This window comes from Trichosurus vulpecula, chromosome 7, assembly GCF_011100635.1.
Source record: "Trichosurus vulpecula isolate mTriVul1 chromosome 7, mTriVul1.pri, whole genome shotgun sequence".
Lineage (NCBI taxonomy): Eukaryota > Metazoa > Chordata > Mammalia > Diprotodontia > Phalangeridae > Trichosurus > Trichosurus vulpecula.
The window spans coordinates 17,825,308-17,851,232 of record NC_050579.1 but is presented as its reverse complement, the minus strand read 5'-3'; the positions used below and the strand labels follow the sequence as shown (position 1 = coordinate 17,851,232).

Here is a 25,925-nt window from a genome sequence, read left to right as displayed (position 1 = left end):
ATCATGCCTCCTCCCTACCCCACCCAGATTTCTACCAAGAGCCAAGGTGAATATAAGGGTCCTAAGACCTCCCTAAGGCCCTACCTATTCCCGAGAGCTCCCCCTCACTCAGACAACCACATATGCAACATCCCTACCTGGACGGATGGGATTAGTCCAATCAATAAATAAATATTTACTAAGCACCTACTATTCCCTGGGACAGTGCTAAGAGCTGGGGACAAAAAAAGAGATAAAAGACAGTCCCTGCCCTCAAGGAACTCGGGGTGGGGCGAGGGGTGGTGGGGAAAACAAGCAGCAAAGCAAGTAGGCTCTCTTTGCTTTCTGTGTGTGTGTTTGTGTGTATAATACATGATAAATAGGAAATCATTAACAGAGAGAAGGTCCTAGAATTAAAAGGGGCTGGGGAAGCCTTCCTGTGGAAGGATGAATTTTAATTAGGACTTAAAGGAAGCCAGGGAAGTTTGTAGTCAGAGCAGTAGAGGGAAGCATCGAAGGCTTGGGGCCAGCCAGAGAATGTTCAGAGCAAGAGACGGAATGTCTTGTGTGGGCCTGCCAGGAAGCCAGTGTCATTAGATCAGAGAGTATGTGTTGGGAAAGTGTAAACTTGGAAAGGCGGTATGGGGCAGGTTTGAGGGGCTTTGAACGAATCACTAGTGGCTGAATGGAGGATGGACTGGAGAGGGGAGAGATTTGAGGCAGAAAGACCCTTCCAGTTGCTACTCCCACAGTGCAGGGGTGAGGTGCTGAGGGATGCACCAAGGTGGGGACATGGTCAGAGGAGATGAAATTGACTGGCCTTAGCAACAGATTAGACATGGTGGGTGAGAGACAGTGGAGGCCAGGATGTCTTCCTGGGTTGTGAGCCTGAGAAGATGATGGCAAGATGCTAGCTCATTCATTTCTTTATGCATTCACTCATGCATCGAGACAAAATAATTTGTACATTACACAAAGAGTATACAGCAGAAAAGGATTTGAATGCAAATCTTGAAACATGGAGAAGGAAATGGCAAACCACTCCAGTATCTTTGCCAAAAAACCCCAAATGGGGCCACAAAGAGCTGGACACAACTGAACCGACTGAACCTGATTGAAACAAGGGAAGGTAATGTATTCTCAAACCCCTGACTCTTAACTGTGGGGTGGGGGTGGGGGCATTTTGACCCCTAGAAAGGGGAAGTAGCTTCACTGCTGCATAATAGTAGGTGAGAGTGGTTTATTTGGGATTTAGAATCAGACTGCAACAACTTTTGAGGCCACCACAACCTTTGTTAGTGGTCAATGGGAAACTCCCTCAACCCCCCGCAAAAGTTGGGGTACTGAATGAACACCTTCAAGAAGGAGGGTATGAGTTATTCCTCTAGGTTTCCCCAGCCTTTTTCTTTCCCCAGTAGTTAATGACTAGGCAGAAGGTAACTATGAATGAATGGGCAGTTCCCCAGAGGAGCTTACAGCACCAATGATGATCCAATAATTAATCAGAGAAACAGGTACTGTGACCTAAACTGTCTGAAAGTAAATTTAGCTCTCTCTAGGTCCATCACACTATCTTTTATTTTTAAGCTAAATAATCTAACACTTTTTTGTCTTCATCTGCCTCCAGTGGGTTTGGGGGAATGGGAGAAGAGGGTGGGATACTCAACTTTCCCTTTCCAATAGCCTGAGCAGGAGATGTCTGTGATGACCCTAAACCAAGACCTGTGGGGGCTCATCGAGTTGTAAGTGACTCAGGACTGCTAAGCAGGCAAATCACCACCTATGCCATTACGGAAGCTCTGGACACGGAAGCAGGGAACTCTACCATATTATGCAGGATTGTGTTTCTACGAGCACTTTCAGCTAATTGCTAGATATATAGTGAGATGCATTACCAGCACAAAGCAGGGGTTGGCGAAGATGGGGCAACAGAACTGTGTTTTTATGTGAGTCTCCATAGCTTAGAAACAAAAGGGTTGTATAATTTATTGCTAATTAAAAAAGTTCCCTCCACTCAGCTAACACTTTTATTTTTTCCTGATATATTTTGTTTTTACATCACCTTTATTTCTCAATAGACTCCTCCAACCCCCCACATTCCCCCCACTCCTCTTTCCCTGCCCAAAGAGAAATCCGTACTAGAAAAAAGAATTCAGGAAAACCAACAAACTACGCAAGTCAAAGGAAAGAAGGTTACTCAACTAACACCTATGTTTCTGTTATATGACAGTGGTTTTTCACGTGGTGGCCACCTGGTCAGTAGGAATAGATACAACTGTAATTATGCCTCCACCCCTTGGGACACCTAGGAAGACCCATGAGATGTAAATTGGGCAACCAAGACCTTACAAGTCAATATAATTGAAGATTAAATGTCCCAACTATTACTACCCCTCCTCCTGGACCAATATGGAGTTAGGTCAGCTCAAGGTAGAGAAAGAAAGAGCAATCATTGCGATACCAAGTTACAGGGATGAGCTTACAGTGCCTGTGTGGGCACATCTTCCTCTCGTAACACTAATAATTCTAGCCCCCAGCACTGAGCAAGAGGGGGAAGGAAGGGAGCCTGGCCTGATGAGGATATGCCTTCAACCCTATGAACCCTTTCCTCCTTGCTATTATTAAACCTCTGACAGCTATGGCGATGCTCCTGCCCAAAGCTGGAGAGAATATGGTTGGGGGGGGTGGGGGGGCGGTGAGGCTACCACTGTTCTGAGCACCAGCCTTATCAGAGCACTATAAGCTCTTCTTTCCTTCTTTTCTCTTTTCAATTTAAAGCCTTCATAATCAGACCTCCAGACTTCAGGCCAACGTCTGCACCAGCCGTAGTCAGATGCATACCATCTCTCACAAGTGGCAGTATTCAGCTGAACAAGTTATTAAGTACTAATGATGCACACCATGGCGTGGGGGAGTCCAGAGAAGAAACGAGACATAGTCCCTTGTCCACCAAAGGGTTCAGAAACTCCTAGCAAGGAAGACACAACTGTACAGATGACTTTTCTGAGCTACACCACGCCCCATCCATGCTCTAGGTTCAAGGTGGGATGCATGAACAAGGGGAAAGCCTCACAGCCACCTGTGATTGGGCTTCCTGCCTCCTGTCTCTTCCTTCCACATTCCAGCATCCTCCCAAGGCACTGGATCATGACCCTCCTATGCTCAAACATCTTCCTCGGCCCCTAATTTCCTTTAGGATGATACAAAGCCCTCATCAATGGTATCTACAGCTCCCCTTCTCCCCCCCAACCTGGCTCCTACCTCCTTTCCATGAGTTCTCTCATGCCACTCCCCTCCCCCATCTTTGACGCAGCCAGACTAGAAACTGGTCCCCTTGAGACCTCACCTCCCATGTCCACACCTCCCTCTGCTTCTTGGAATCCTTAGAGTAATAGCAACATTATTCAGTGATCAATTTTGATATAGCTCTTCTCAGCAATACAACGATTCAAGACGACTCCAAAGGACTCACGATGGAAAATGCCGTCCACATTCAGAGAGACAACTGATGGAGTCTGAATGCAGATAGAAGCAGACCACTTTCTTTCTCGTGGCTTTTTCCTTTCATTCTGATTCTTTCATAACATGACTACTGTGGAAATATGTTTAACATGACTGCACATGTATGGTTGATATCAGATTACTTGGGGAGGGGGAGAGAAAGGAGAGAGGGCTCCTGTCTGGGCCTGCATGTCCTGAGTACCTGGTGATGAGAAAGAGCTGACTGGATGGCACCCATCAGCCAGAGGGAGGCTCAACATGACAGTACAGCTTAGCAGATGTGTAGGGAGAGGGAAGAGAAAAAGAAGAGTCCTCTAAGAAAGGCCAGTGCTGTCATCCACAGAAACAGAAGTTGAGAGGGAGGCCTGGGTTTTAGGGGAAGGGGGCAAGTTGCAAAGCTTGAGCTGCTGTCAGGAGTATCCAAATGGAAGCAGGTCGAGGTACAGGCTAGAGATGAGACCTTTCGAGTCGTGAGCATCCAGGTGGTAACTGAAGGTGAAGGTGAGCCAGCCGGGCTTCGACGGAGAACCAAGAAGCCCCAGGGGAACATGTCCACGTGTGGATGTGGGAAAAGGGTGACCAAGGAGGAGAGGCTGAGCATGGAAGGGAAGTGGTTGAGTTGAACACCTGTATAAGAAGTGAGAGCAGGAAATTCCTCCACTAAAATCTAATTTTGTTTCAATTTCCCTTCTCTCCACAGAGGATTCTCTGGCCTGTTCTTCCTATCCATGCTGAGGGTTAGGCTTGAGCACCAGCCCTGCCCCAGCACCAACTGTCTGGCGGGTGTGTTCTACCCAGCGTACCACAGCTGGCCCAAACAGAACTTGTTCTCTTTCCCCCAAACTCCCCCTTCTTCCAAACTTCCCTGTTTCTTCCACATATACTACTCCCCGTCCAGTGGTCCCTCAGCTCATCTCACATGTACAGCCAAATGCCAAGCCTTAGGGATCCCACTTCTGGAACACGCCTCTCCTACCTGGCATCCCTCAACTCTGTCCAGCACCCAGTTCTGGCCCTCGCTACCTCTCATCTGGATGACGATCAAACTGTACTCCATGTCTAAAGCCTCTCCCCACTCCAATCCAGGCCCTCCTGCCTCCAGGCCCAGCCCTCTCTCCAGTATACACTCTGAGTATCGAGCATTTAGACTTTGGCACACTTCAGAAACTTACTAGAAAGCTTTACTTTTAAAGCTATAAAAAGACTGTTTATTCTATAAATGGTCTTTTGCAACTCATAAGCTCTGTGAAAACCTGTGCAACACCAAACAAAGGCTGCAGGGATGCAGCCGGCTGCAGAGAAAGGCCTTCTTATGTCAGGAGGGTGTGGAAGGAAACTTTTCAACATGAAATCTACACACTGAAAATGCCCCAATTGCTTCCTTTATTCTCCACGAAAAGCCAGAGTCACAGCAACAGGAGAATCAATGGGAGGCTTTTAGATGCTGCTTGGCATGGATGAGACTTCCCAGCAAGATGATGATGGAATTCCTTGAGATGAAGAAGGGGCAGCGTAGAAGAGTGCTGGCCTCAGAGCAGAGACACACGTAAGGTGGAATCCCAGCTTCCACACCTAATAAGCCCCCAAGCCTCAACTTCCCCACCTGCAAAATGGGGATAACAGTATCCTGAGGACCTCCCCAAGGGGCTTTGTGAGTCTTAAAGCATTCTGCAGGCGTCAGCCAGAGAGCCAAGTCCTAGTCTTAGCTCCAAGGAGCTGAACCACGCTGGTCCCTTGTCAGCCCCTGTAAAATGAGGTGATCTCTTAGGTCCCTTTCAGCTCCACAGTTCTAATTCTAGGGGGAGAGATGGAGGAGTAATGACACCGATGCAAAAATGGGGATGAGTGGGAAGAAGAGCCAATGAAATGCCAGAGGAGGAGAAAGGAGTCCACAGGAGGCCACGGATGGGCAGGACAATGCGGGCACTGCCATGACGAACTTAACGCACATTAAAAGGAATAGGATAAATTCGGCAGAGGCATGTTTTCATGTACAATCAGCACTTTGCAGTCTTCTTTGTGCAAGGACATATTCACATTTGTTGAAGATTTTCTGGTTCAAAGTTTAAAAAATTAAAAAGGAAAAATCATTCCAATGAAAGCAAACAGGGTGCAGGGAAACGGGTCATCCAAAGCAAATGGAAGAATGGGCCACCTGGGGAGATGAGGAACCACACTAAAGGCCTAACCCCTGGCTGGGACCTTTAGGAGGGAAGTCTCCTCTTGCATGGTCTGAGTCAGACCAGGTAGCCCCAAGGCCTCTTCCAACTCTGAGATTCTGGGACTCCAGGAATTCCTTTATCCAACCATTAGGTGGCAAACCCAGGTCAGGCGAGCGGCCTGCTCCCAGGGCTTCACCCACATGGAGCCAAATGCACTCCCAGCAGTCTCTTGGGTCCAATTATTCTAACTCAGTAATGATCTAATACAGGAGTCTTCTGTCCATCTTAGAAAAACAGGACCACTCTCATTACTAAAACAGAGGCACACGTCACTTTACACAAGAGATGTAGCCTTTCAAAGTTCTGCAAAATGGATTTCTATAAATCAAACTATATCTTAAATGCACTATGGAAGCTGGTCGTTTAAGGCATGGGTTGGGAACGTCAGGTCTTGGCCTGACCTCCCCAATGATCGAGGAGAGCCACAGTCAATCACAATAAAGCCTTTGTCCTGCTCAGATTGGCCTTTGGCCACTTAGCACTCCTCATTCCATTCCCAGCCTCCAGCTCTTTGCACAGGCAGTTCCCTCCCCCTAGAATGCAATCCTGCTTTAGGTTTGCCAATTAGAATCCTCAGCTTCCCTCAGGGCTCAGCTCAGACTCCATCTCCTATGGGAAAGCCTTTCTGATTTCTTTAATTCAGAGGTTCTTACCCTGGGATCTATGAACTTGTTTTTAAAAAAATATCTTATTAGCTGTCTTTTGGAATAATTGGTTTCCTTTGTGATCCTTGGTATTTTATTGGCTGCATTTAAAAACAGTTCTGAGAAGGGATGCGCAGGCCTCTACAGACCCATGGCTAGAGGGGGCCAGGGAGCCCATCAAAAGGTGAAGACCCCACTTTGGTCCCCTTTGAATTCTTTCATAATCATTTCTCTGTGTATGCCTTTATATTTTACTTCATCTTTGTATCTCTGAGGCCTAGTATACAAGAAGGGCTTAATAAATCCTTGTCTGACTGAATTAAATTGGCATGATGCTCTATGTGCATGGAGAGGCTTTCCCATACCCCTTCCCCTCCTTTCCTGATCTGCAGTGCATTCAGCAGGGTTGGTATCACACCTCCTGAAGGCCTGTTATGCGGTGATGTCAGGGGGTGATAACAGCTCCAGCCAGGTGCAGGGCTGCCACAGCTTCTACAAGTGAGACTAGTCCTGAACTGGGGATGGCCAAGGAAGATAGTTTATTCAGATGATATTAGTTCTACAGGCCATCTGCCTCCAGGATGAAATCTAAAATCCTGTTTCACTTTTAAAGGCCTCTGTAACCTGCTCCCAGTCCTGCCTTCAGGTTTCTTCCACATGACCCTCCCTCCACATTCTCCCAACCCAGGGCCTCATGCACGGCACTCCTTCTCCTGACACCAGGCACTTTCTCTGGCTGTACCCCATGCCTGGAACACCGTCTTTCTCGTGTTCACTGCCTGGCTTTCCCAGCTACAATCCCACCTTCCACCAGAAACCCTTCCAGTCTCCCTTAATGCTCAGGCCTTCCCTGTGCTCCTTACCTCCAGCCCTGAGACTATAGGCTCCGCAAGGGCAGGGACTTTCTTTACTCTTCTTTGAACCCCCTGTGCTCAGCATAGTGCCTAGCACATAGTAGGGGTTTCATAAATGCTGATGATGTCAGAAGTTGTTTTCCTGGGCTCCTCTTTCCCCAACTTGCCCCTCAGCTCTCCTATCTTCTTCCCCTACTCCTTTACTGCATCATACAGAGCTTGCAACTTTTGTTTGCCTCAGTGCCTTCACCTGTAGAATGGGGACCATAAGAGCACCTCCCTGCAGGGTTGTTGGGGAGGTAAGACGAGATTGACGAGATCACATTTGTAAAAGCACTTATCGCAGTACCTGGCACAGAGGAGGCACTCTTACCAACGCTGGCTATGATGAGCATACAATTTTCAAAGCAGGTGGAATGGAGGCTTGGTGCCCGCCCCAGACCATCTAAACTGGAGTCCCCCATGTGGGCAATGCTGGGGGAGCTGGACCTTCTGCTGGGATCTATGTCTGATGTTCTCTATTGCAGAAAAAAGGTTCTCTGGTCTTGCTCTCTAACTTCTAAAGAACCTGCTATAATGAGAAACCATCAAAAGCTGTGGTTATTTGCTTGTTTTCTGCTGCCCACCAGAAACGGAATAATCAATGAACACATCAAGAATCTAATCTGCAAACATGATTCTTCCTATAACTCTTAGAATCAAAGGATAACAGGCCTGGACTGGGAGGGACCTCATTCTACAGGCCCAGAGAAACGAAGTGACTTAAGACTTCTATGATCCAAGGCCCAGAGCTGGAAGGATGTCCAACTCCCCCCGTTCTAAGCTTCCTCACTAAGTGACTTGGCCAAGGTCACCCCGGCTCTAACGTCAGAAGCAGGACTTACTTTATGGCTTTGCAAAGTCGCTCACCTTCGTGGCCTTGTCCTTGGCGACATCATCTCATTTCCAAGGATGTGGTACCGTCTGGCTTCATGCAGTAGCTGGTAACAGTCAGGAGAATTCTGGATTAATTGGTCCACTTCAACAGTCTGCACAAAGTAGTTGGGATGCAAGAGGGGCAGTCTCACATGGGTCAGAAGCTCCTGCAACAACGGCCTTCTCAGGTCAACTGCCCGATACACCCAACGCATGACAGCTTCAAAGACCATCTCTTCCTTGCCAATCACCAGTTCATCGCTACCGATGTAATCGATGAGCTCGTCTTTGCCGAGCTCCAGGAATTCTTCATGCTGGGACACATCCTCAAAAGTCTGCAAAGCAAAGTTTCTGCATTTGGTGAAAAGCGTCTTCAGGGAGTGTGTATCAGCAAAGCGCTGAATCCCAAGGCAGTTGCAAGGATCCAGCTGTTCCTCCAAGAACTTGGCGCAGGCGTCACGCAGGGTGCTGATCTGAAAAAGACTCGAGGTCTCAAAGAGGTACTGGACGTTCTCAGTAGTGATCTTGACCTTTCCAGTATAGACGTACTGCAGAAAGCAGTCCATGGCTTCAGCCAGAATGCCATTTATCTCTACCAGCATCTCTCGGCTTTCTCGATGGTCATTACAAAACATGGCTCGGAAGTAGCTGCTACAGGCTGAGAGGACTGCCCGGTGGCATGGGAACTCCTTCCCTTCCACACAGATGATGACGTCTGTGAACAAGCGACTGTCTCGGAATTCATTAAAGATCTGGAGTATGTTCTCAGCATGGGAGGATCCTGAAGAAAAGTCGAAAAACTCATGGCCTGTGAGAGACTTGGGGTCCATTTCAAACACTTTACGTTTAACAGCTGGGGAATCACGCACCCCAAGATCCTCTCTGTTCAGTCTGCGGCCCAGGATTAGTACCATGGTTACATCAGCCGGCTATATCCTTGTGAGAAAGGCTACTAAGGATCTTCCTTCCTTCCTAAAAGTGAAAGAAAACAAAAAGGCAGTATTTCTGAATGGCAAAAAAGCAGCTAATTTTTTAAAATAGAAAGCTTAAATATTCTGCCACAGATAATAACAGAATCAGATGCTACACTCAAAAATGACCAGACCAGTCCTCCTCTAAGGCTGTGAACTTTCCTACACTAAATCACGCTGGGTTTTGTCCTGCCACTCAAGTCTACTCAGATGCCTCCATGTCCCACAGTTCTCTAAGACTATGCTAACAGAGCATGGAGTAGAACATAATCTGCCAAAGTGCAAAGGCTTTAAACAGGAGCCTGATGACGGATGGGCATCCCAGGAGCAGGTGAGCAAAGATCAGAGATGATTGTCCTTGGAATTGCTTCCAGGTTCCACTCAGTGCCACGTCCTCCACGGACGGCCCTGCCCGGTCCCCTCTTAGCTGCTGACACTCCGTCCTTCCCCAGAAATTACAGATCACAGAATTAGAACTAGAAAGGACCTGACAAGTCATCAAGTCTCAGCCCTTCATGTTACAGACAAGGAAACTGAGGCACCAAGGAGCTACATGACTTTATATAGTTCTCCTGTATGTGTGTGTGTGTGTGTGTGTATATTTTCTGTTTCCTTACGTGTGTGTACGTGGTTTTACCCATTATAACATACTCCCACTGAGGGCGAGGTACATTTCCTTTTTGTCTCTGTGTTGCCAGGGCCTACCTAGCACAGTGCTTGGTACACATCGGATGACTAAAAAATGCTCACAGAGTTTAAGGATGGCCACCAGGTATTGCATTTGTTTTTGGATGGAGCCAACTCTTTAAGTCATCTCAGGTGTGGAGAACTCACCATCTTGTGTCATTTGGAGAGAGCGCACACACCGAAGAAACCAGTGTTATGAGGCATTAAATTGTTCTATCATGAATGAGACACCGATCCCAAGTGAGAACATGAATTCCCCCTAGAGGCACAGCCACTTGGCAGTCAGGAGGACCCGGTTTGAGCCCCATGGCCCCCCCCCCCCCACCACCACACCTGTGGGCCCACAGCCAGTCATTTCCCCCTCAGTCCTCTAGGCTGCAGAGAAAGGGCTGCTCTGGATTAAGAAAATCTTTCCTCATCTACAAAGTCCACCAGTCCCATTCCATTTTTCTCTTTCATGCCAATTTTATCTCCTTCAACCTCACTCTCTTTCTAAAACAAAACTCATTAACTTTCTTCCCCCTAAAGTCTCCTTTCTTCCAAACTTCCTATTTCTGAGGACAGCCCTGCCATCCTCATCTGGAAAGTGTCCTTCCAGGTAGGAATGCTACAAGGAAGATCAGAATGATCTGTTAGCACTACTAGTTGAAGCTTTTTGGAAGAGGTCTATGTTAACATCCCATCCAAAGCATCACAATCATTTCTAGAAGAAATAAAATCAGCGATTTCCTAAAACGCCCTTGTATTTAGTTTATATACACTTACACACAAGGTCCTTGAGGACAGGGACTGCTTCTTTCATGTATTTGTGTTCTCAGTGCCTAACACATAAGAGGGACTTCATTAAGTCTTGTTGACTTTGCCTTTCTCCCTTCAACCTGAAAAAAGCAGTGACTCAAGGCCTGACCTTCCTTAATGCCACTGTCAACTTGCTCAACACTGAGCCATCCATTCACCCTTACCTTTAATGTCCCCAGCGCCTGCTGTGCTCCTCTAGTGCTGACCACTCAGTTAGATGAACTCTCTGGGCTTTGGTTCCTAATCTTCAAATGAGGGGACTGGACTAGAAGACCTCAAACCCTTCCAGCTCCAGAGCCCTGACTTTATAAACAAGGTTTCCCTAAAATAAAGTCCAGCCCCCAAGGGAGTCCTTCCATTCTCTCCTGTCTTTCTCATGCAAATGGCTCTGTGTAGAAACACCACTCCAGTGGCCCTGAGTTCTAAGGAACACCTGGCAGCAATCACAGGAGACACTTCCTGACAAACAGCTGTAACAACCAAAACAGGTCCAGATTTTCTCCTTCATTTCTGGCAGTCTTTTCCTCTCATTCCTTGCTTGCTGTTGTCTAGCAGAGCTCAGAAAACTCTGGTTGCTTTTAAGTGGACAATATGAAGACTAAAAACAATTATTTTTTGTTTCTGGAGTTCCAAACCTCCATTTCCCCTACATGAAAAGGGGAAGAGAGGAAGGATTAATTTCAATTCTACCAACAAGTTATTAAGAGATGGGCAGGACCACAGACCCTGGTGCCAGCTACTCTGTGCCTTCCTAGTGAGAATCCACGGCAAAAAATATCAGGGGGTAACTCCTCATTTTTGCACCGTTCAGAGAGAAAAGTGCCCAATATGTTGTAAAGCTGCCCAGTTAAAAGTTTGGGAGTAGCTTTTATCTCTATGGTAACTAAAAAAATAGCTCAGCCATTAAGAGGGTATAAAAGGGTTCAGAGGGGAAAAAGGTCAATCCAAATTTCAACCAAGTAAAATAAATCCGGGCTAAAACAGAGACTTTCTTTTTTGATCTTTAAAGTCTGACCTTTATTTCAATGACTGTATCTTTATTATCAGGGACAAACAGGAAAGTAACTTAACTTCGGTGAGGAGGGGAAAAACACTTCTATGCCCCACTCTACCTGCCCTGCCCCTTCCATTCTAAATATTTGAAAGACTAGTTCTCAAATTTACACTTAGAGACAGGTACATTGTTTCAGATGTAATGACACTTCTAACTGCTGAAATTTCTGAATAAACTTAAGAAAATATGTAATAGGAATGTGGGATAAGATAGCATTGTATATTAAGAAGGTATTCTCAGAAAAGGAAATCCAGAGGCAGCTAGGTGACACAGTGAGTAGAGGCCCTGAAGTCAGGAGGACCTGAGTTCAAATCCGATCTCAGACATTTGCCACACTTATTAGCTGTGTAACCTTGGGCAAGTCACTTAACCCCAATTGCCTTGCCTTTCTCCCCTCCAAAAAAAAGGGAAATCTAGAAAGTATGAGGAAAGACTATTTGGGTGAAGGTCAAAGGAGGAAAAAGAGAAGTGATTTTTGTCACTGACACACAATAGACCACCTAGAAAAGGAGTTAATGTGGGATCTATGAGCCTGCTTTTTAAACTCTTTTGATGATTGTGTTTCAACAATAATTGCTTTCCCTTCTAGTCCTATGTATTTTATCCTGATAATCAGATTTCAGAGTGATTCTCAAAACATTATTTTGAACAAGGTCTTCACCAGAATGACAAAAGGGGCCATGAAAGATTAGGTTAAGAACTCTTGACCTGGAAGGAAAAAAGGAAGTTTATGGGAAGTTTTGGAAACAGATCACAACCTTAACCCAGAGGCATGGTACAATGGTGATGGGGGAATTCCAATTATCCCAACATCTGCTAGTGCTCTAGACCACCAAAACTGAAACGGCCAACCTTCAAAAGTGGACAAATCAATAAAGGAAAATCCTATCAAGGATCTGGTTCTCACTAACAAAGAACTGATTTCTAAAATAGAAATCCTAGGAACTCTGAGGGGAAGTGAGCGCTTCATTCTAGTGTTTGTGAGAGAGGAGAGGAAAGCTGCTGGGCTGAAGGACATGTACCCTGGATTTGGGCAGAGATTTCAGGGAAAGATGGATAAGACCCTATGGAAGAAAGAAAATACTTCAGAGGAAGTCAGCCCAGAAGGGCTAAGAAACACTCAGAATGAAATTCTGAACCCACACCAGAAAACAACTCTAGTGAGGGGAAAGAATGGGATTGGTCTGAAGAGATTAAAGTAGATAGAAAGGGAACTCATCAATGAAGTTAGATTTCATAATGAAATGCACAGAAGATGTGAACAAAGCCAGCTAACAAAAATGAATGTGAAAGTGTGGCACAGTCCTGTAAAAATACTCTCAGGAATGAGAGCTGAAACTAGCAAGGAAAGAGAAGGATAACAAAAAGAGAGGTTTGTTTTGTTTTGAAAAGCTACGTGAAAAGATCAAAGAAAGACTAGGACCCTTGCTTAGCACGGCTGGAACAATGATCACTGATGACAGAGAGACCAGCGGTCCAAAAATGGAATGGGCGGTGAGTGAGGAGGTGGGGCGTCCCCCTCCTTGGCCACTGGCCAGCTCAGAGGCTCACTTGTTGCATCAGTTACATTGGGGCTCCCTTCTTTTGAGCCTGGGTCAGCCAGATGGCTGCTTACCTCCCTTTCAAATCAAATTCTGCAACTAGTTTACAATGAAAATAGATCATTTTAACAGGAAAGCAGAAATAACATCAAACAAGACTGCCTATCTGTGACCTGAGCCAGACAGTCACAGTGAAAATTTTTTTCCATTAAAAATTGTTCTTTTGTGTAACAAAAATCTATCCTTCCTCTCTCCTCCAAAGAACCCCCAAAGGCTCTGTGAGAAAAAACTGCCCTCTGTCCAAAACATTATTATGTCTTATTCTTTCAGCTCTCACTTACGAAGTGGGTTCTGGCCTCCATCCTCAGTCCTCTGGAATCACGGCTAGGCATAACATTTTGTGATTCCATAATAACTCTGCACTAAGTGCCAAACCTCTCTAGATTGAAGACAACTTCCCCCATTTATTATATGAGCCTTCAAATTAATTTTTTGTGTTTTGTTACTTGCTTAGATGACAACCGTGGGCTATTTTCCCCCTTTCTGCGTAAGAGGTAAGGAAACAAGGTTTGTTGATCTAGTAGTGGCTTACATCAGAGCTGTCAAAGATGTTATTTTCCTTTCCTTTTTGGGCCTGGGTCTTCCTGTCACTCCCAGTCTGAAGGTGCCGCAGTCAGCCACGGCCTGGCCCCTTGACTCCACTACAAGATGGACCTGAGTGCTCTGTCTCTATTTCCCATCTACACTGGTTCTCCTCTCCCTAGGCAGCCTGCTAGTCCCCTGCCACCCCATGGGGTCAGACCTTACAGAAAGAAGCTTCCTCAACCTCCTCAGAAGCACAGATTATGGCTGTGTGTGCCACCAGGCCTGGCTTGGCAAAGATTTTCAAGAACACTAAAATAATCTAGACTTGACTCAAGTTCTAAAAATAGAAAACTGCAGGTATATTTAAATCACCAGAAAAAGACTTGTATATTTATCTTCTAAATGTACTCAAATAAATCATAGCAATGGGTGACACACATGACAAGTTTAGAAAGTCAACAATATGAAGGCTGAAACAATGAGCACAATCCCAGGAGGAAGTCCAGTCACCCCAAGGGACATTCCGAACCTTCATCAAATATCAAGCAGCACAATCAATCGTTAAGTATTCTTTCAGTACCAGCAAGAGCCGGGTGCTAGACAAAAGCCAGTCCCGGCCCTCTGGGAGCTTGTATCAGCCAGGAGGCTCACACGTGTCCTCATATCCCAGGATCACACATGTACAAATAACTATAATGCCAGGTAATGGAGAAGGGAGGGATGGGCTTGGCTCAAGGTTACTGACTGGGGCCTCAGGGAACACTTAGTGAAGGAAGGGGACAGTGCAGGCCACAGGGATGATGGTCAGCAGTCCAGTTTGGCCACAATGTAGTGGGTAGGTACGTGCGTGTGTGCCACGTACGTGTGTGTGTGTGTGGGGGGGGGGGGGTTGTCCAGGGAAGATAAGAGGATTGCATGGGATACAGTGGAATTAATTAAGTTATCAATGAAAGGTGTAAAACAGGCATCAATAATTCTTGGACATCTTGAGTGAACGAAAAGTCCCCGATCATTGTGGAGTCAGTAAAATGCTTCGTGCCATTGGGTAAAGTGAGATGAACGATATATATATATATATGTACACACACACATTTATACATGAATGTATATGTGTATGTATACACATGTACATGTGTGTATATGTATATATGCGTATGTGCACATGTGTGTATGTGTACGTGGGGGTGGCGACAGTCTGATGGGCATAGCAGTTCTAGCCAGGCCCTTAAGGGGGAAGAGGTGAGGGGAAAATAATCTCTATCTCCTCCTCCCCCTGTGACCCCAGCGAAGTGTTAGGTAACCCTCAAAGACTCAAAAGTCTTGAACTTCCTAGACACGGTAGCAATGTCCGAGGAGGAAGAGGCGGAACAAGAGGAAGGGAGGGGAAGGAGGGAGGAAGCAGCAGCAGCAACCTGGGGACAGGCAACTTCAGGATTCTATACAAAGGCTGATCACATCTGGAGTCCAATGGAGCCTACACACACCCAAGGGGAACTTCGAGTGGTCTTAAGAAGGAAGAAAAAGCCTTCTGATAACAGGGATTCTCATTTTAGATGTCTATGGAGCCCAACAGTCTGGGCCAGCTCAAATAAATAATGTTGACAACAGGATTTCAAAAGCAAATGGAAGAAATTACTTTAAAATTCAACAGGAGGGGCTTAAGACAGAAAGACAAATGAATAAGAATAAAGTCGTAAATTATTAAAGAGAATGTGAGAACGCCTTTCTTTGAGACCTTTAAAAACAGAATAGCCATTTTCCTAATAAAATACCTTAGCTGACACCTACTCAGGCAAAGGTGACAGAAATTTCCTTGATGACAAAATTCAGAAGTTATCCATTTGATAAATACCTTTATTAGCATTCACTGCCCAAAGCCACACAGCCAAAATATCTGTAGGATTTTTCTTCACCTAAAATGAAACAACAGAGAAATCAGCTACTGCGACCACATCAGGCTTTGTTATTACTGTTGTTCAGCCATTTCCAGTCACATCTGTCCCAATTTAGGGTTTTCTTGGCAGACATACTGAGGCAGCTTGCCTTTTCCTTCCCTACCTTATTTTACAGATGAGGAAACGAAGGCAAACAGGGTGAAGTGACTTGCCCAGGGTCACAGCTGTGAACTCATATCTTCCTGACTCCAGGCCTGGCACTTTGTGCACCTTGGCTCCACCCAGCTGTCCCTATCAGGGTTATTTGGCCTCATTTCCTTAAAGTGTTTGTTATATGCCATGTCAGATAAAACTAAAGATATTTTGAGTACCACAATCACAAACCAATTCTTTGTACTTATGGTTGGAATGACACTGCCAGACTATTACCATCTCTCTAAATCAATCCCATCATTCTTTGTGTCTCAAATGTGGCAGCAGTTTTCACTACTTTCCGAAAGGTTTATTTTACAATAGTTTTACCCTGAGGTAAGATTTCTTAAGCCAGAGATAAATGAATTCTATTCGATATGTCAATAATAACCAGGAGTGATGCTGAGACAAGATACTCTTCAGCTCTGGGGCGCCCAACGCTTCCTTACTGGACACACTGAGACGTATCCAGGACTCTCCGCCCCGTCTCTTTTTGGTTTATATTCACACAGAATATATGAATGATAGAGAAGATATGCTTATGTAAGAGCAGGCTGTCTCCCACAATGCCCACTAAGCTCCTGGAGGGCAGGAACTAGCTGTTTATTCATTCCTGCTTTTTGTGGCCCCAGCGCTTAACAGAGAGCCTCCACTCAGTAGGTGCTTAATAAATGCTTGCTGAGTGACTGAAGATTCTGGAATTTTATTGACCCAGGGACCAGGTCCTTACTCCTCTACAATTTGGCCTATGGCCTTTAGGAAGGGCTGAGGCCCCAAAGTTCTAGTGACAAGCTTCCATTTCATGCTGAAGTACTGGAAGGCAGTGCAGGTTCAAGCCGGGAAGCTAACGCCCTCCTCCTGCCATATGTTGCCTCTGTCACCTTGGCCATGTCCCATGACAATTCCCTAAGACTCTAAATTGTAAAGAGTGGTATGTACTAGTGAAGGGAGTGCCCCCCCCCAACTAGTGCAGTCCCAGGTCAGGACCTCAAAACGAACCCAAACCACCCCAACTGATCACATTCCAGACTGCTCTGGTTTCTTCAGGGAGGGCACATCCTCCAAGGACATATGATTGTAATTCTTCCAGGAAGGCCTTCCCAGTGGTCTTCTATCATTCACCAGTAGGTAGCCAGGCCAGTGCAGGACTAACCCACTCCCACCCAACACACACACCCAAAAACAGTATCACAAGTCCATGAGACTTGTCTATGTGCTGCATTTAATACAACAGAAATCAACAGGCATGTAGAACCCTAAGCAAGTGCCAAGGTTCAAATCCAAACAGAGGCTTACATATTCATAAAAGCGCAACAAAGAGAGGAAGAGAAACAGAAATCTCCACCTAAAAGGGAGAGGCAGGGTAGGAAAGCAGAAGCCAAATTCTTTGTGCCTGGCAGCTGCTAAACAGGAGGGGCTACTTGTCTCCAAGGGTCCCAGCTGCAGTTTCACAGTTCAGTGCACAATGCCTGGCACCTGTCTTGACTCTGAACAGACACAGGAGTCCAACTTGGGGTGCAAACAATAAGTCAGCTTGGGGGGAAGTTTTATCCTCTGGGTCCAGTGTTTCTGGAAAATATGGCAAATCAGAAAGACAAGATCAGGGCACCCCTTCACACTCACTCTCACACACACACACACTCCCTCTCTCCCCCCCGCCACCTTTGAGGGGCTCACGAGGCCTCTCTTGTACCCATGCCCTCCCCTTCCACAAGGGCTAGTAGTCATCCACCTTCTTTCCATTCAGTCTGCATATACTCCTATGTAGATGTGGGCATGTATGATGCTGCCTCCCCACCTCCCCTAATAGAAGCTGCTTTAGAGGATAATCTGTTTCTTGGTCCTTGTATTCCCTAGGCCATAGTGCAGTGCCTAGCACACAGCAGGAGCTTAATAAGTGCATGCTGATCAACTGAGTCCATGACCAGGACCACACCTGCAGTCTCTGCAGTGTAGTCGCATTGGCTGGGATTTATGATTTATGTCACCTCCATGTCATATTACTTTGGAGTTTCCATGAATAATTTTTCTAGATTTGAAAAAAATAATGGAAATTATTTCAATTCAAATAATTAGAAATTATTTCAATTCAAATAATTTAGATACTAGTATTTCACTCAATTAGAAATACCAACAATTTGTGTGCAGTGACAAATTTAAATTTTAATTATGTCTGCTTTTATTTTCAGATGGCCCCACTAAGTAGCTCTTAAATGTGTGTAACTCAAACTCCTCCATGTTGTATGACTGTTTTAATAAATTACACAAAGTCTCAATAAGAACCTAGGACAACTCAAGGAAAAAAGCCAATCTTCAGCTGAATTAGATTTGCTGTCAAATAGCTCCCAAGTATGGTGATGATTCTCATACAGTCACACACATTTATTTACTTTTCATTGGTGATATACAGACATGGTATCAAACCATATAGAGAAGACGATTCATTCAGCTTAATCCCTCCCGACCCTGCTAGATCAGTGAGCCTTTGGGGGAAGGCAGAAAACGCTTAGAGAAAAGAGCAGCATCTTGGATCAGGCACAAGAGGCTCAACAGTCTCAGAGACTTTGGTTTCTAAGCCAAGAATCTATGAATAGAACATTCGTTACACACTGAATCTTTGAGGTTCAAATGTAGGACATTCTAAGGCGTTTCTGCCAACAGTTCAGATCTATACCAGTGACACTGTGTGTGTGTGTGTGTGAGAGAGAGAGAGTGAGAGAGTGTGTGTGTGTGTGTCTAAGAATACATAAATCTGCATATTGTTCTTTGGGTCTGAGGGCAGAGGCTAGTAGCAATCTTGCTCTGCCCCCTCAGCCTCCCACAGGCCAGTCTAATTCTGGCCTGACCCAGAGGGAGGCTGGAGTTAGCTGAAGACTCATCTCCAGGTTCAGAAGGGTCAGGTCATTCCAGGGATTCTGTTTTAGGGCAGCTCTTAGATCGGACAAAGTTAAAACCCCACCAGCTTCCCTGCCTGGGCATTCTCCCTCTTCTCTTGACTGAGTCAGGACTACAGCAGATGCAGACGGTGGCAGCACCTCATCTGCCTGGAGTCCTGATATGAAGAAGATATGGGGGCCAGCTTGAGATGGCACTTCTAGGCCTGCCTGACCAACAATGGCTCCACAGCAGCTGTGACTGGGAAGCAGCAAAGGGCAAAGCACCGGAGCATTGATCACACAGCATCTGAAGCACCAGAGAGCAAGAGGAAACACTCCTAGATTGGTATATGCCCTCACAACAAGCCTATTAGGAAGGTCAAAATTTAACTGATAGTGACTGGTCAGAGGTGTGATTCAAACAGATCTTTCCTGACCCCTCCCCGCCAAGTCCAACACTATCCACTAGGCCAGACTGCCTCATTTTACTGCATTAGGATAAAACTGAAATGCAAAGGAGACCTGGCCACACAAGACAGGAACTGCCTGGTATCCAGCGTTAGGGCATACTGTTAACTCTGTATCTCCTCTAGATGCAGCAAAGATGGAACCCAGAGGAGACCCCTCCCCCACTCATTTGAATGTTCTTGGGTCCTACACTATAGAGGAAGGGCTCCTTACAGGGACTTATCAAGAGTCTGGTTAGGAGCATATGCCAGATACTGAGCAAAGGCTGGGCCCAGCTCACTGCATTGGGCCCATGTCCCCTTGCGTCCCCTCTCGTCCCCTCCCACTGGTCAGCTATCTTGCTCGGAACCTCCCCCCATCTGCACAGTGATTGGTGCCTGTTAGCCCTAGCCCCACCTCCACCAGCTCCCTAATATTCCCAGGATCAAACATCAAATCTCATTTGCTTTTCTGAGCCTCTCATAACTTCCTGATTTTCCAGTGCTCTGTGATCCAGCACGATGGGCTCTTTTGCTGTCCTATGAACAAGATGCTCCTTCTCCAGATTCTGATGCAGGGATCTCCCTCCTCTCCTCCTTCACCTCTTGCCTTCCTCAAAGCCTCAGCTAAAACCCTACCTTCGACAAGAGGCCTTGACTGGTCCCCTTAACGCTGGTGCCTTCCCTCTGAGATCACTCCCATCTCATCCTGAACACATCTTGTACGCAGCGTCACCTGCCTGCTGTCTCCAGCTTTAGATTGTGAGGTCTTTGAAAGCAGGCGCTGTTTTTAAATGCTTGCTAACTTGAAGCAATTACAACATAAAATTATTTTTACTTAAACTAGAAGGAACTGAGTAATTCTCCTCTGGTGCCTTCCTGCCTAGATCACAGTCTAGACACTGAGGGGTCTCTTCTGCTCCAGGGCAACCCTCCCAGAGGAGGATGAAAACCAACCCAGGGAGCTTCTGGATCTGTTCTAGGACTGCCCGAGTCTGGTTTGTTGACTTTGGCCAGTCTCAAGCCTGTCCCAAGGTATCTACCCAAATTCATGGATTATCCTCAAAAAACTAGTTTAGATTTATTTGAACTAACCAGGTCACTGACTTTTTCCTTCCAGGTGAACCTATAACTGTTTGAATGTTTAGTACAATTATAAGTGATGGCTAAGTTGTTACTATGCTATTGATTTTCAAGTTTTTAAAAAAAGTTAATTAGTTGAAAATGTCTATTTAAATTATCTTTGCTATTGTCAGCTATTATTTTTTAAAGTTAAGTTCATGCAACTCTGAAGGACTAATGATGAAAAATGTCATCCGTCCCCAGAGGAAGAACTGGTGGTACCTGAATATAGACTGAAGCAGACTTTTTTTACTTTATTTTTCCTGAGGTTTGTTTTTTTTTTTTGGTCTAAGTTGTCTTTTACAACATGACTAATATGGAAGTGTTTTGCATGACTACACATGTATAACCTATCCTGAATTGTTTGCCTTCTCAATGAGGGGGGTTGGGGAGGGAGGAAGGGAGAGAATTTGGAACTCAAAGTCTTAAAACTGACTGTTTAAAATTGTTTTTACAAATAACTGGGGAAAAATACTTTATAATTTTTTAAAAATGCAAAACTGCAAGAATTGAAAAAAAGGAATGCTTAAACAGTTGAATAAATCCTCAGTAAGCAAGCGCAGACCTCCAAAATGCTAGGCACCTGGACGGGCTGGTGCCAATGCCCTTCCAGTGTGACATGAAAGAATGTAAGACTATTTTTTGAAAAGTAGCTTCTGACTGTTGCTACGAAGAGAAAATAGCTGTCAGCCAAACAATACAATACAAAGACTGGAGTATAAAGATCAGAAAAAGGTGATATTAGTGATGACATTCACTTTTTCATTCATGACCATATTAAAAACAACACTGTCAGAAAGAATTCTGGATGAACTTTAAAATTAAAAAAATATTTTGGGGAATTATTACAAATGGTCAAACTGGGTAGGACCTTTCCTTATATCCTAATTGCTAGAGCATTTTCTAAAAATTACCTTATATTCTTTAAAATACAGTTTGAATACATATGTATAATATAAATATATTATGCACATTATACAACATACATATGAAAAAAGTATATATGACACATTGTTAATGTATGTTATTTACGCATTATATTTATACACATATCAATATGTATACACAAATTATATAAATATAAAGTTAAGTTCATGAACAAAAATTTTATAATATATGCAGTTATTTTGAAAACGAATTTAAAATTTAAGGGTGACCCTAAATAACAATCTGTGTCATATTTAAAAAACAGTGACTTTCTTATTTATCTCAAAGGTAACAAAGTCAATAAAAACTTCAGAGACACTCAGAACAAAGCAGAAGGCCCCTGTGATTTCACTGGTATATAAGGCACTTCCCAGTGGGTGAGAAAATGATAAGGAGGTGGATTTATACTGGATGGGCAACATAAGAGTCACAGATAAAGAGCTGCCTAGGGCACTCACTCACTGGGTGAGAAATAAGAGGCCTTGCCAGGGTGCATCAAAGTACTTAAACCCAGGAGTTCCAGACTCTGAAGCCTGCCTGCTACCCACTACCACTCCATGTGACCTCTCAATAAAGTTTCATTAACCATAAATAATTATTTATTTTATTGAGGAAAAATGGAAACTTTGGATGATGAATTTTGGTCCAATCTCGAATTTTAAAAAATCAACTAATTTGGCTACAGCCTTCTGAGGGCTGGAAAAGTACATTTAGATGTCTACAGTTGGCAAACTAGCGTAGTCACTAGCTGCTTACAGCTCAAAGTCCTTTTTTAAAAAACAACAAAAGGAATGTGTTAAAGAGGGAAATTGTGTGTGTGTGTGTGTGTGCGTGTGTGTCTCTTAAATTCAGAAAGAAACAAGAGAGCAAGGGGACAGGGTGGCAAAGGAGGACATGGGAGGGATTCTTAGAGGGTGGGTAGATTAAGGAACTGGAGGGCAAGGTAGTGGGTAGAAGCAAAGCAGAGAAGTCAGGAGATACAGGGTAAACAGGGTGAGAAGGATAGCAAGGAAAAACAGGAAGGAGGAAAATGCACATCGAGTAATTGTGGCTTAGAATGTAAATGGGATGAATTTACCCATAAAACAAAAATGGCTGCAGACTAAGAATTTCAATTCAATTATATGCTGCTTTCAGGAAACATAAAAATGAGAGAAACACAAGAAGATAAAATAAAGGGCAAGAGTAGAATCTATTATGTAAAAAAAGCAGGGATATAATCATGATCTCAAAGTTAAAGTAGGTTTAATCAAAAGTAAAAAAAAACTACACTATGTGTTAGCAATGTTATTCACTAGAGGTTCAGACCATCAAAAAAACCTAGACAGTATAAAATACCTTAGAGTACACCTGCCAAAACAGACGCAGGAACCGCGTGAACGTAAACATAAAACACTTTTTATATCAAATGAAATCTAAATGATTGAAGTAATGTTTATTATTTATGGGTAGGTAAAACCAATATAATTTTTAAATGACAATTTTACCTAATCTATTTAATGTCATCCCAACTAAATTACTAAAAAATTATTTTGCTAAGTAAGTGAAAAAATAAAATTCACACGGAAGAACAAAAGGTCAGGAACTTCAAAGAAACCAGGGGAAAAGATGTAAAGGAAGTAGATTCAGCAGTACCAGACCTTACAAGTATCAGACGATGAGAGCGAGCATGGCTGAAGCGTAAAAAGGATAATTTGATTATTTTAAATTAAAATTTTCTAGTATAAATAAAACCTACGCAGCCAAGAATAGAAGGAATGCAGAAAATTGGGGACAAACTTTCACAATCTCTCCGATAGGATGTAATTGGGTCGGAATATTGCTGCGGTGTAGGAGATGATGAGCCGGCTGCTTTGGAAAAACGTGGAAAGACTCGGACCCGTGTCTCGGGAGAGCCATGACAAGCGCCAGTGAGCGCAGCGAGGCTGCGTGTGAGAGTGTGTCCAAGGTCGCGGTTCTGCGCGCACACTTTCGTGCGCCTCTATCTAGATCTCCCCACACTCAATGGGGGGCGGGGGGGGGGGCACAGCAGAGAAGCGAAGCTGGGCGGCTCTGATAACGACGTGCGCTATTTATTACAACGGTTTTCTTGAAAGGTTTTACACTGAAGCCTCTCCTACGCTCTGCTGTGTACACGGCAGTATCTTTTTTCTTTTCTCATTCTGTATTTAAGTTTAAAGTAGGTAAAGTTTATAAACTCCCAGGACACCTCTGCGCGTGCATGCCGCGGGCCCCACGGGGCAGGAGGTTCTGTCGGGACCGGGCTGCGGCGCAGCAGGAAAGCCGCTGGACCGGGGCCGGAGGGCCTGGGTTCCGATGCTGTCTCTGCCCCAGCGTCAGTCTCCGGCCGGGCCCGCGGGGTCCGAGCCACATCCCCGGCCGGCCCGGCACGTTCCCCTCTCGACCTCTGGGTTTTTAAGGAAATCACAGAAAACACGGAAGCTATAACGAGGCTTCGGGGAAGCCTCGGCCTCCCTGGGGCCCGGGGCCAGGACGGAGCGGGGCCGGAGCTCACCCGCTTCCTGTTTACACGAGCCCGGCAGCGCCTCGGACTCAGGCCGCGTATACAGCAGGGGCCTCCTACCCAGCCGGCGACAATGCAAACGAGAAGGGCAAAGCGCGAGCCCCAGGACCCTCTGGGGTAACTACTGGGGAGGGGGCCGTAGCGCGGGGCTCGGAGGCATCTCCAACCTGCTTCCGGGGACCGGTTCTCCCTTTATTTGTTTAAAAATCGCTTCCTCTTTTCCCCTCCGCGGCAAGACACAGGTGTAGACCAGCCTTGCTCCCCGCCCCTCCCCCACGTGCAGGGCCAAGTCGCGACGAGAGACCCGCCCCCCCGGGGGCAGCTGGAGCCGGGGTCACGGCCTTCTGGGGAGCTGCTCTTTCTATGCCTGGTGCCGGCACAGAACGGAAAACTGAGGCCCGGGGAGTGAAGCCCCAGAGGATCTTGGACTCCCACTCCCGCCCCCCCACCCCCCGCCTCACTTTGCAGAGACGCGAACTGAGGCCCGGAGCGGAGTAAACACTCACCCCGGGTCACCCAGACAAGAAGCGGTTGGCTCAAGATTCGAACTCCGGCCCAGAGACTCGGAGCTCTGCAGTGCCCGGCTCCGAGGGCGGCTCCCGTCACCGCGGGGCGGTCTCAGCGAGCCCAGACGCCTGCGGGACGGGGCGGGGTCACGGGCAGGTCACGGCCATTCCGTGCCCGCAGCAGCGCCCCTGTCCTCTCCCGTGCGCGCGCCGCTACCCTAGGTAACTAACTGCCCCGACAACTGGGGGAGGGGCGAGCGCGCGCGCGTCCTCCAGGTCACCTTCATGGGGGCGGGTGAAGGGGCAAGGGGAGGAGGGAGCGCCTCAGAGACAGGCCATCCAATCAGCTCACAGAAACTGCCCCGCCGCCCCGCCCACCAGCCAATCCCCAATGCACTAACCGGGTGCCCGCAGGACATGTAAAGATAGCGGAGCCCGGACCTCCAGAAACAACGGGCAGGAAAGGGAGGAAGGCGGGGCTTCGAAAGTCCCCGCCCCCCACTCTGGGGACCGAGGTTCCCCGGGCTGGTCTCCGCGTCCGCCGCCGTAAACAAACAAAGGCTGGGGGGAGGGGGTCACGGTCAGGTGATGGGGCGCCGCAAGTTTCGCAATCGCGCGGGGAGCAGAATTCCGGGCTAGGGACCCCGGCTCGGGCCTGGAGCTGCGCTGAGCTCCGGGCGCAACGCGAGGAACTCGGACCCCGACCCTAGTCCCCAGGGCCACGGCAAGGGGCAGCGGCTGGGGGTTGCCAGGGTGTGAGCTCCGCGCGTCGGGGAGCAGTATCGCTCTGGCGCCCTCCCCCCTCGCCATGCACCCCGCAAGTCCCGACTCCGCGCTCCAGTCGGCGTTGCAGCCGGCCCCCTCCCCGCCCTGCCGGCCCCACGGCCCGGTTCCGTGCTCCCCGCCGGCTGAGGCCGCCGTCGCGGCCGCTCTGTCCCCCACCTCTAGGCGGATCGCGGAGTCACGGGCCCCGGCTACCTCTCAGGAACAGCGGCCCCCCGCGGACCCAGCGACAACGTTGCCCCGGCCGCGGCGGACGAGCGCGGTTTCGAGTCCGGCTTCCCCTTCCCGACGGCTTCTCCAACCTCCTAGCTCGGAGGCTCGAGCTCACAACAAAGGAGGCACGTGACCCTCCCGAGTCAAAACACGGCGTGTCGGCGCCAGCTGGCCAATGGGAGGCTGCGCCGGGAGCCCCGCGGCATGCTGGGAAGTGTAGTTTCCACTCCTTCCGGCTCCTCTCTGGGAGTCCCCCGCGAAGTCACGCCCTCACGGGGAGGAGCATAGGAAAGAGATGGGGGAGGGGAGATGACGTGTCACCTCGCCGGCCTGCGAGGCCGGCCAGGATCCAGGAGTTCTGGAGAGAATTACTTGGAAAGCGCTTGGGAAACCTTAAAGCCCTCCCTGAATATTGGCTGTTATTGTCGAAGCCTCGGCTTCCCAATCTGTAAAGTGGGATGATAATAACATCTTCCTCAAAGAGTTGTTGCAAGCGTTCAGTCTTGGTAAGCACTTGGCAAAGTTCACGAGCATTGATTAAGTACCTACTGTGTGCCAGGCACTGTAAAAAGTCCCTGCCTCCAAGAAACTCACAGTCTAATGGGATTCATCAGTCAATAAGCATTTGATAAGCGCCTACTGTGGTGCACTGTTCTAAGCGCTAGGAATAGAAAGGCAAAAAAAAAAAAG

At 46.7% G+C, this 25,925-nt stretch overlaps 1 protein-coding gene across 5 annotated transcripts in view; it reads right to left on the bottom strand.

Moving 5' to 3' along the window:
• KLHL24 (kelch like family member 24) overlaps window positions 1–25,356 on the bottom strand; it is a 45,310-nt gene extending 19,954 nt beyond the window's left edge. The window contains exons 1-5 of one of the 5 annotated variants that reach the window (XM_036768526.1): window positions 25,218–25,337; window positions 24,240–24,368; window positions 17,184–17,407; window positions 15,604–15,664; window positions 8,110–9,087 (exon numbers count right to left, since the gene is read on the bottom strand). In XM_036768526.1, the coding sequence (XP_036624421.1) occupies window positions 8,110–9,029 (920 nt within the window). In that variant the 5' untranslated portion in view covers window positions 9,030–9,087; window positions 15,604–15,664; window positions 17,184–17,407; window positions 24,240–24,368; window positions 25,218–25,337. Of the gene's footprint in view, window positions 1–8,109; window positions 9,088–15,603; window positions 15,665–17,183; window positions 17,408–17,774; window positions 18,361–24,239; window positions 24,369–25,181 lie in introns of those variants that run through there. The other 4 variants (XM_036768524.1, XM_036768525.1, XM_036768527.1 and 1 more) reach the window with 4 other exon arrangements.
• Between the last annotated feature and the right edge of the window lie 569 nt (window positions 25,357–25,925).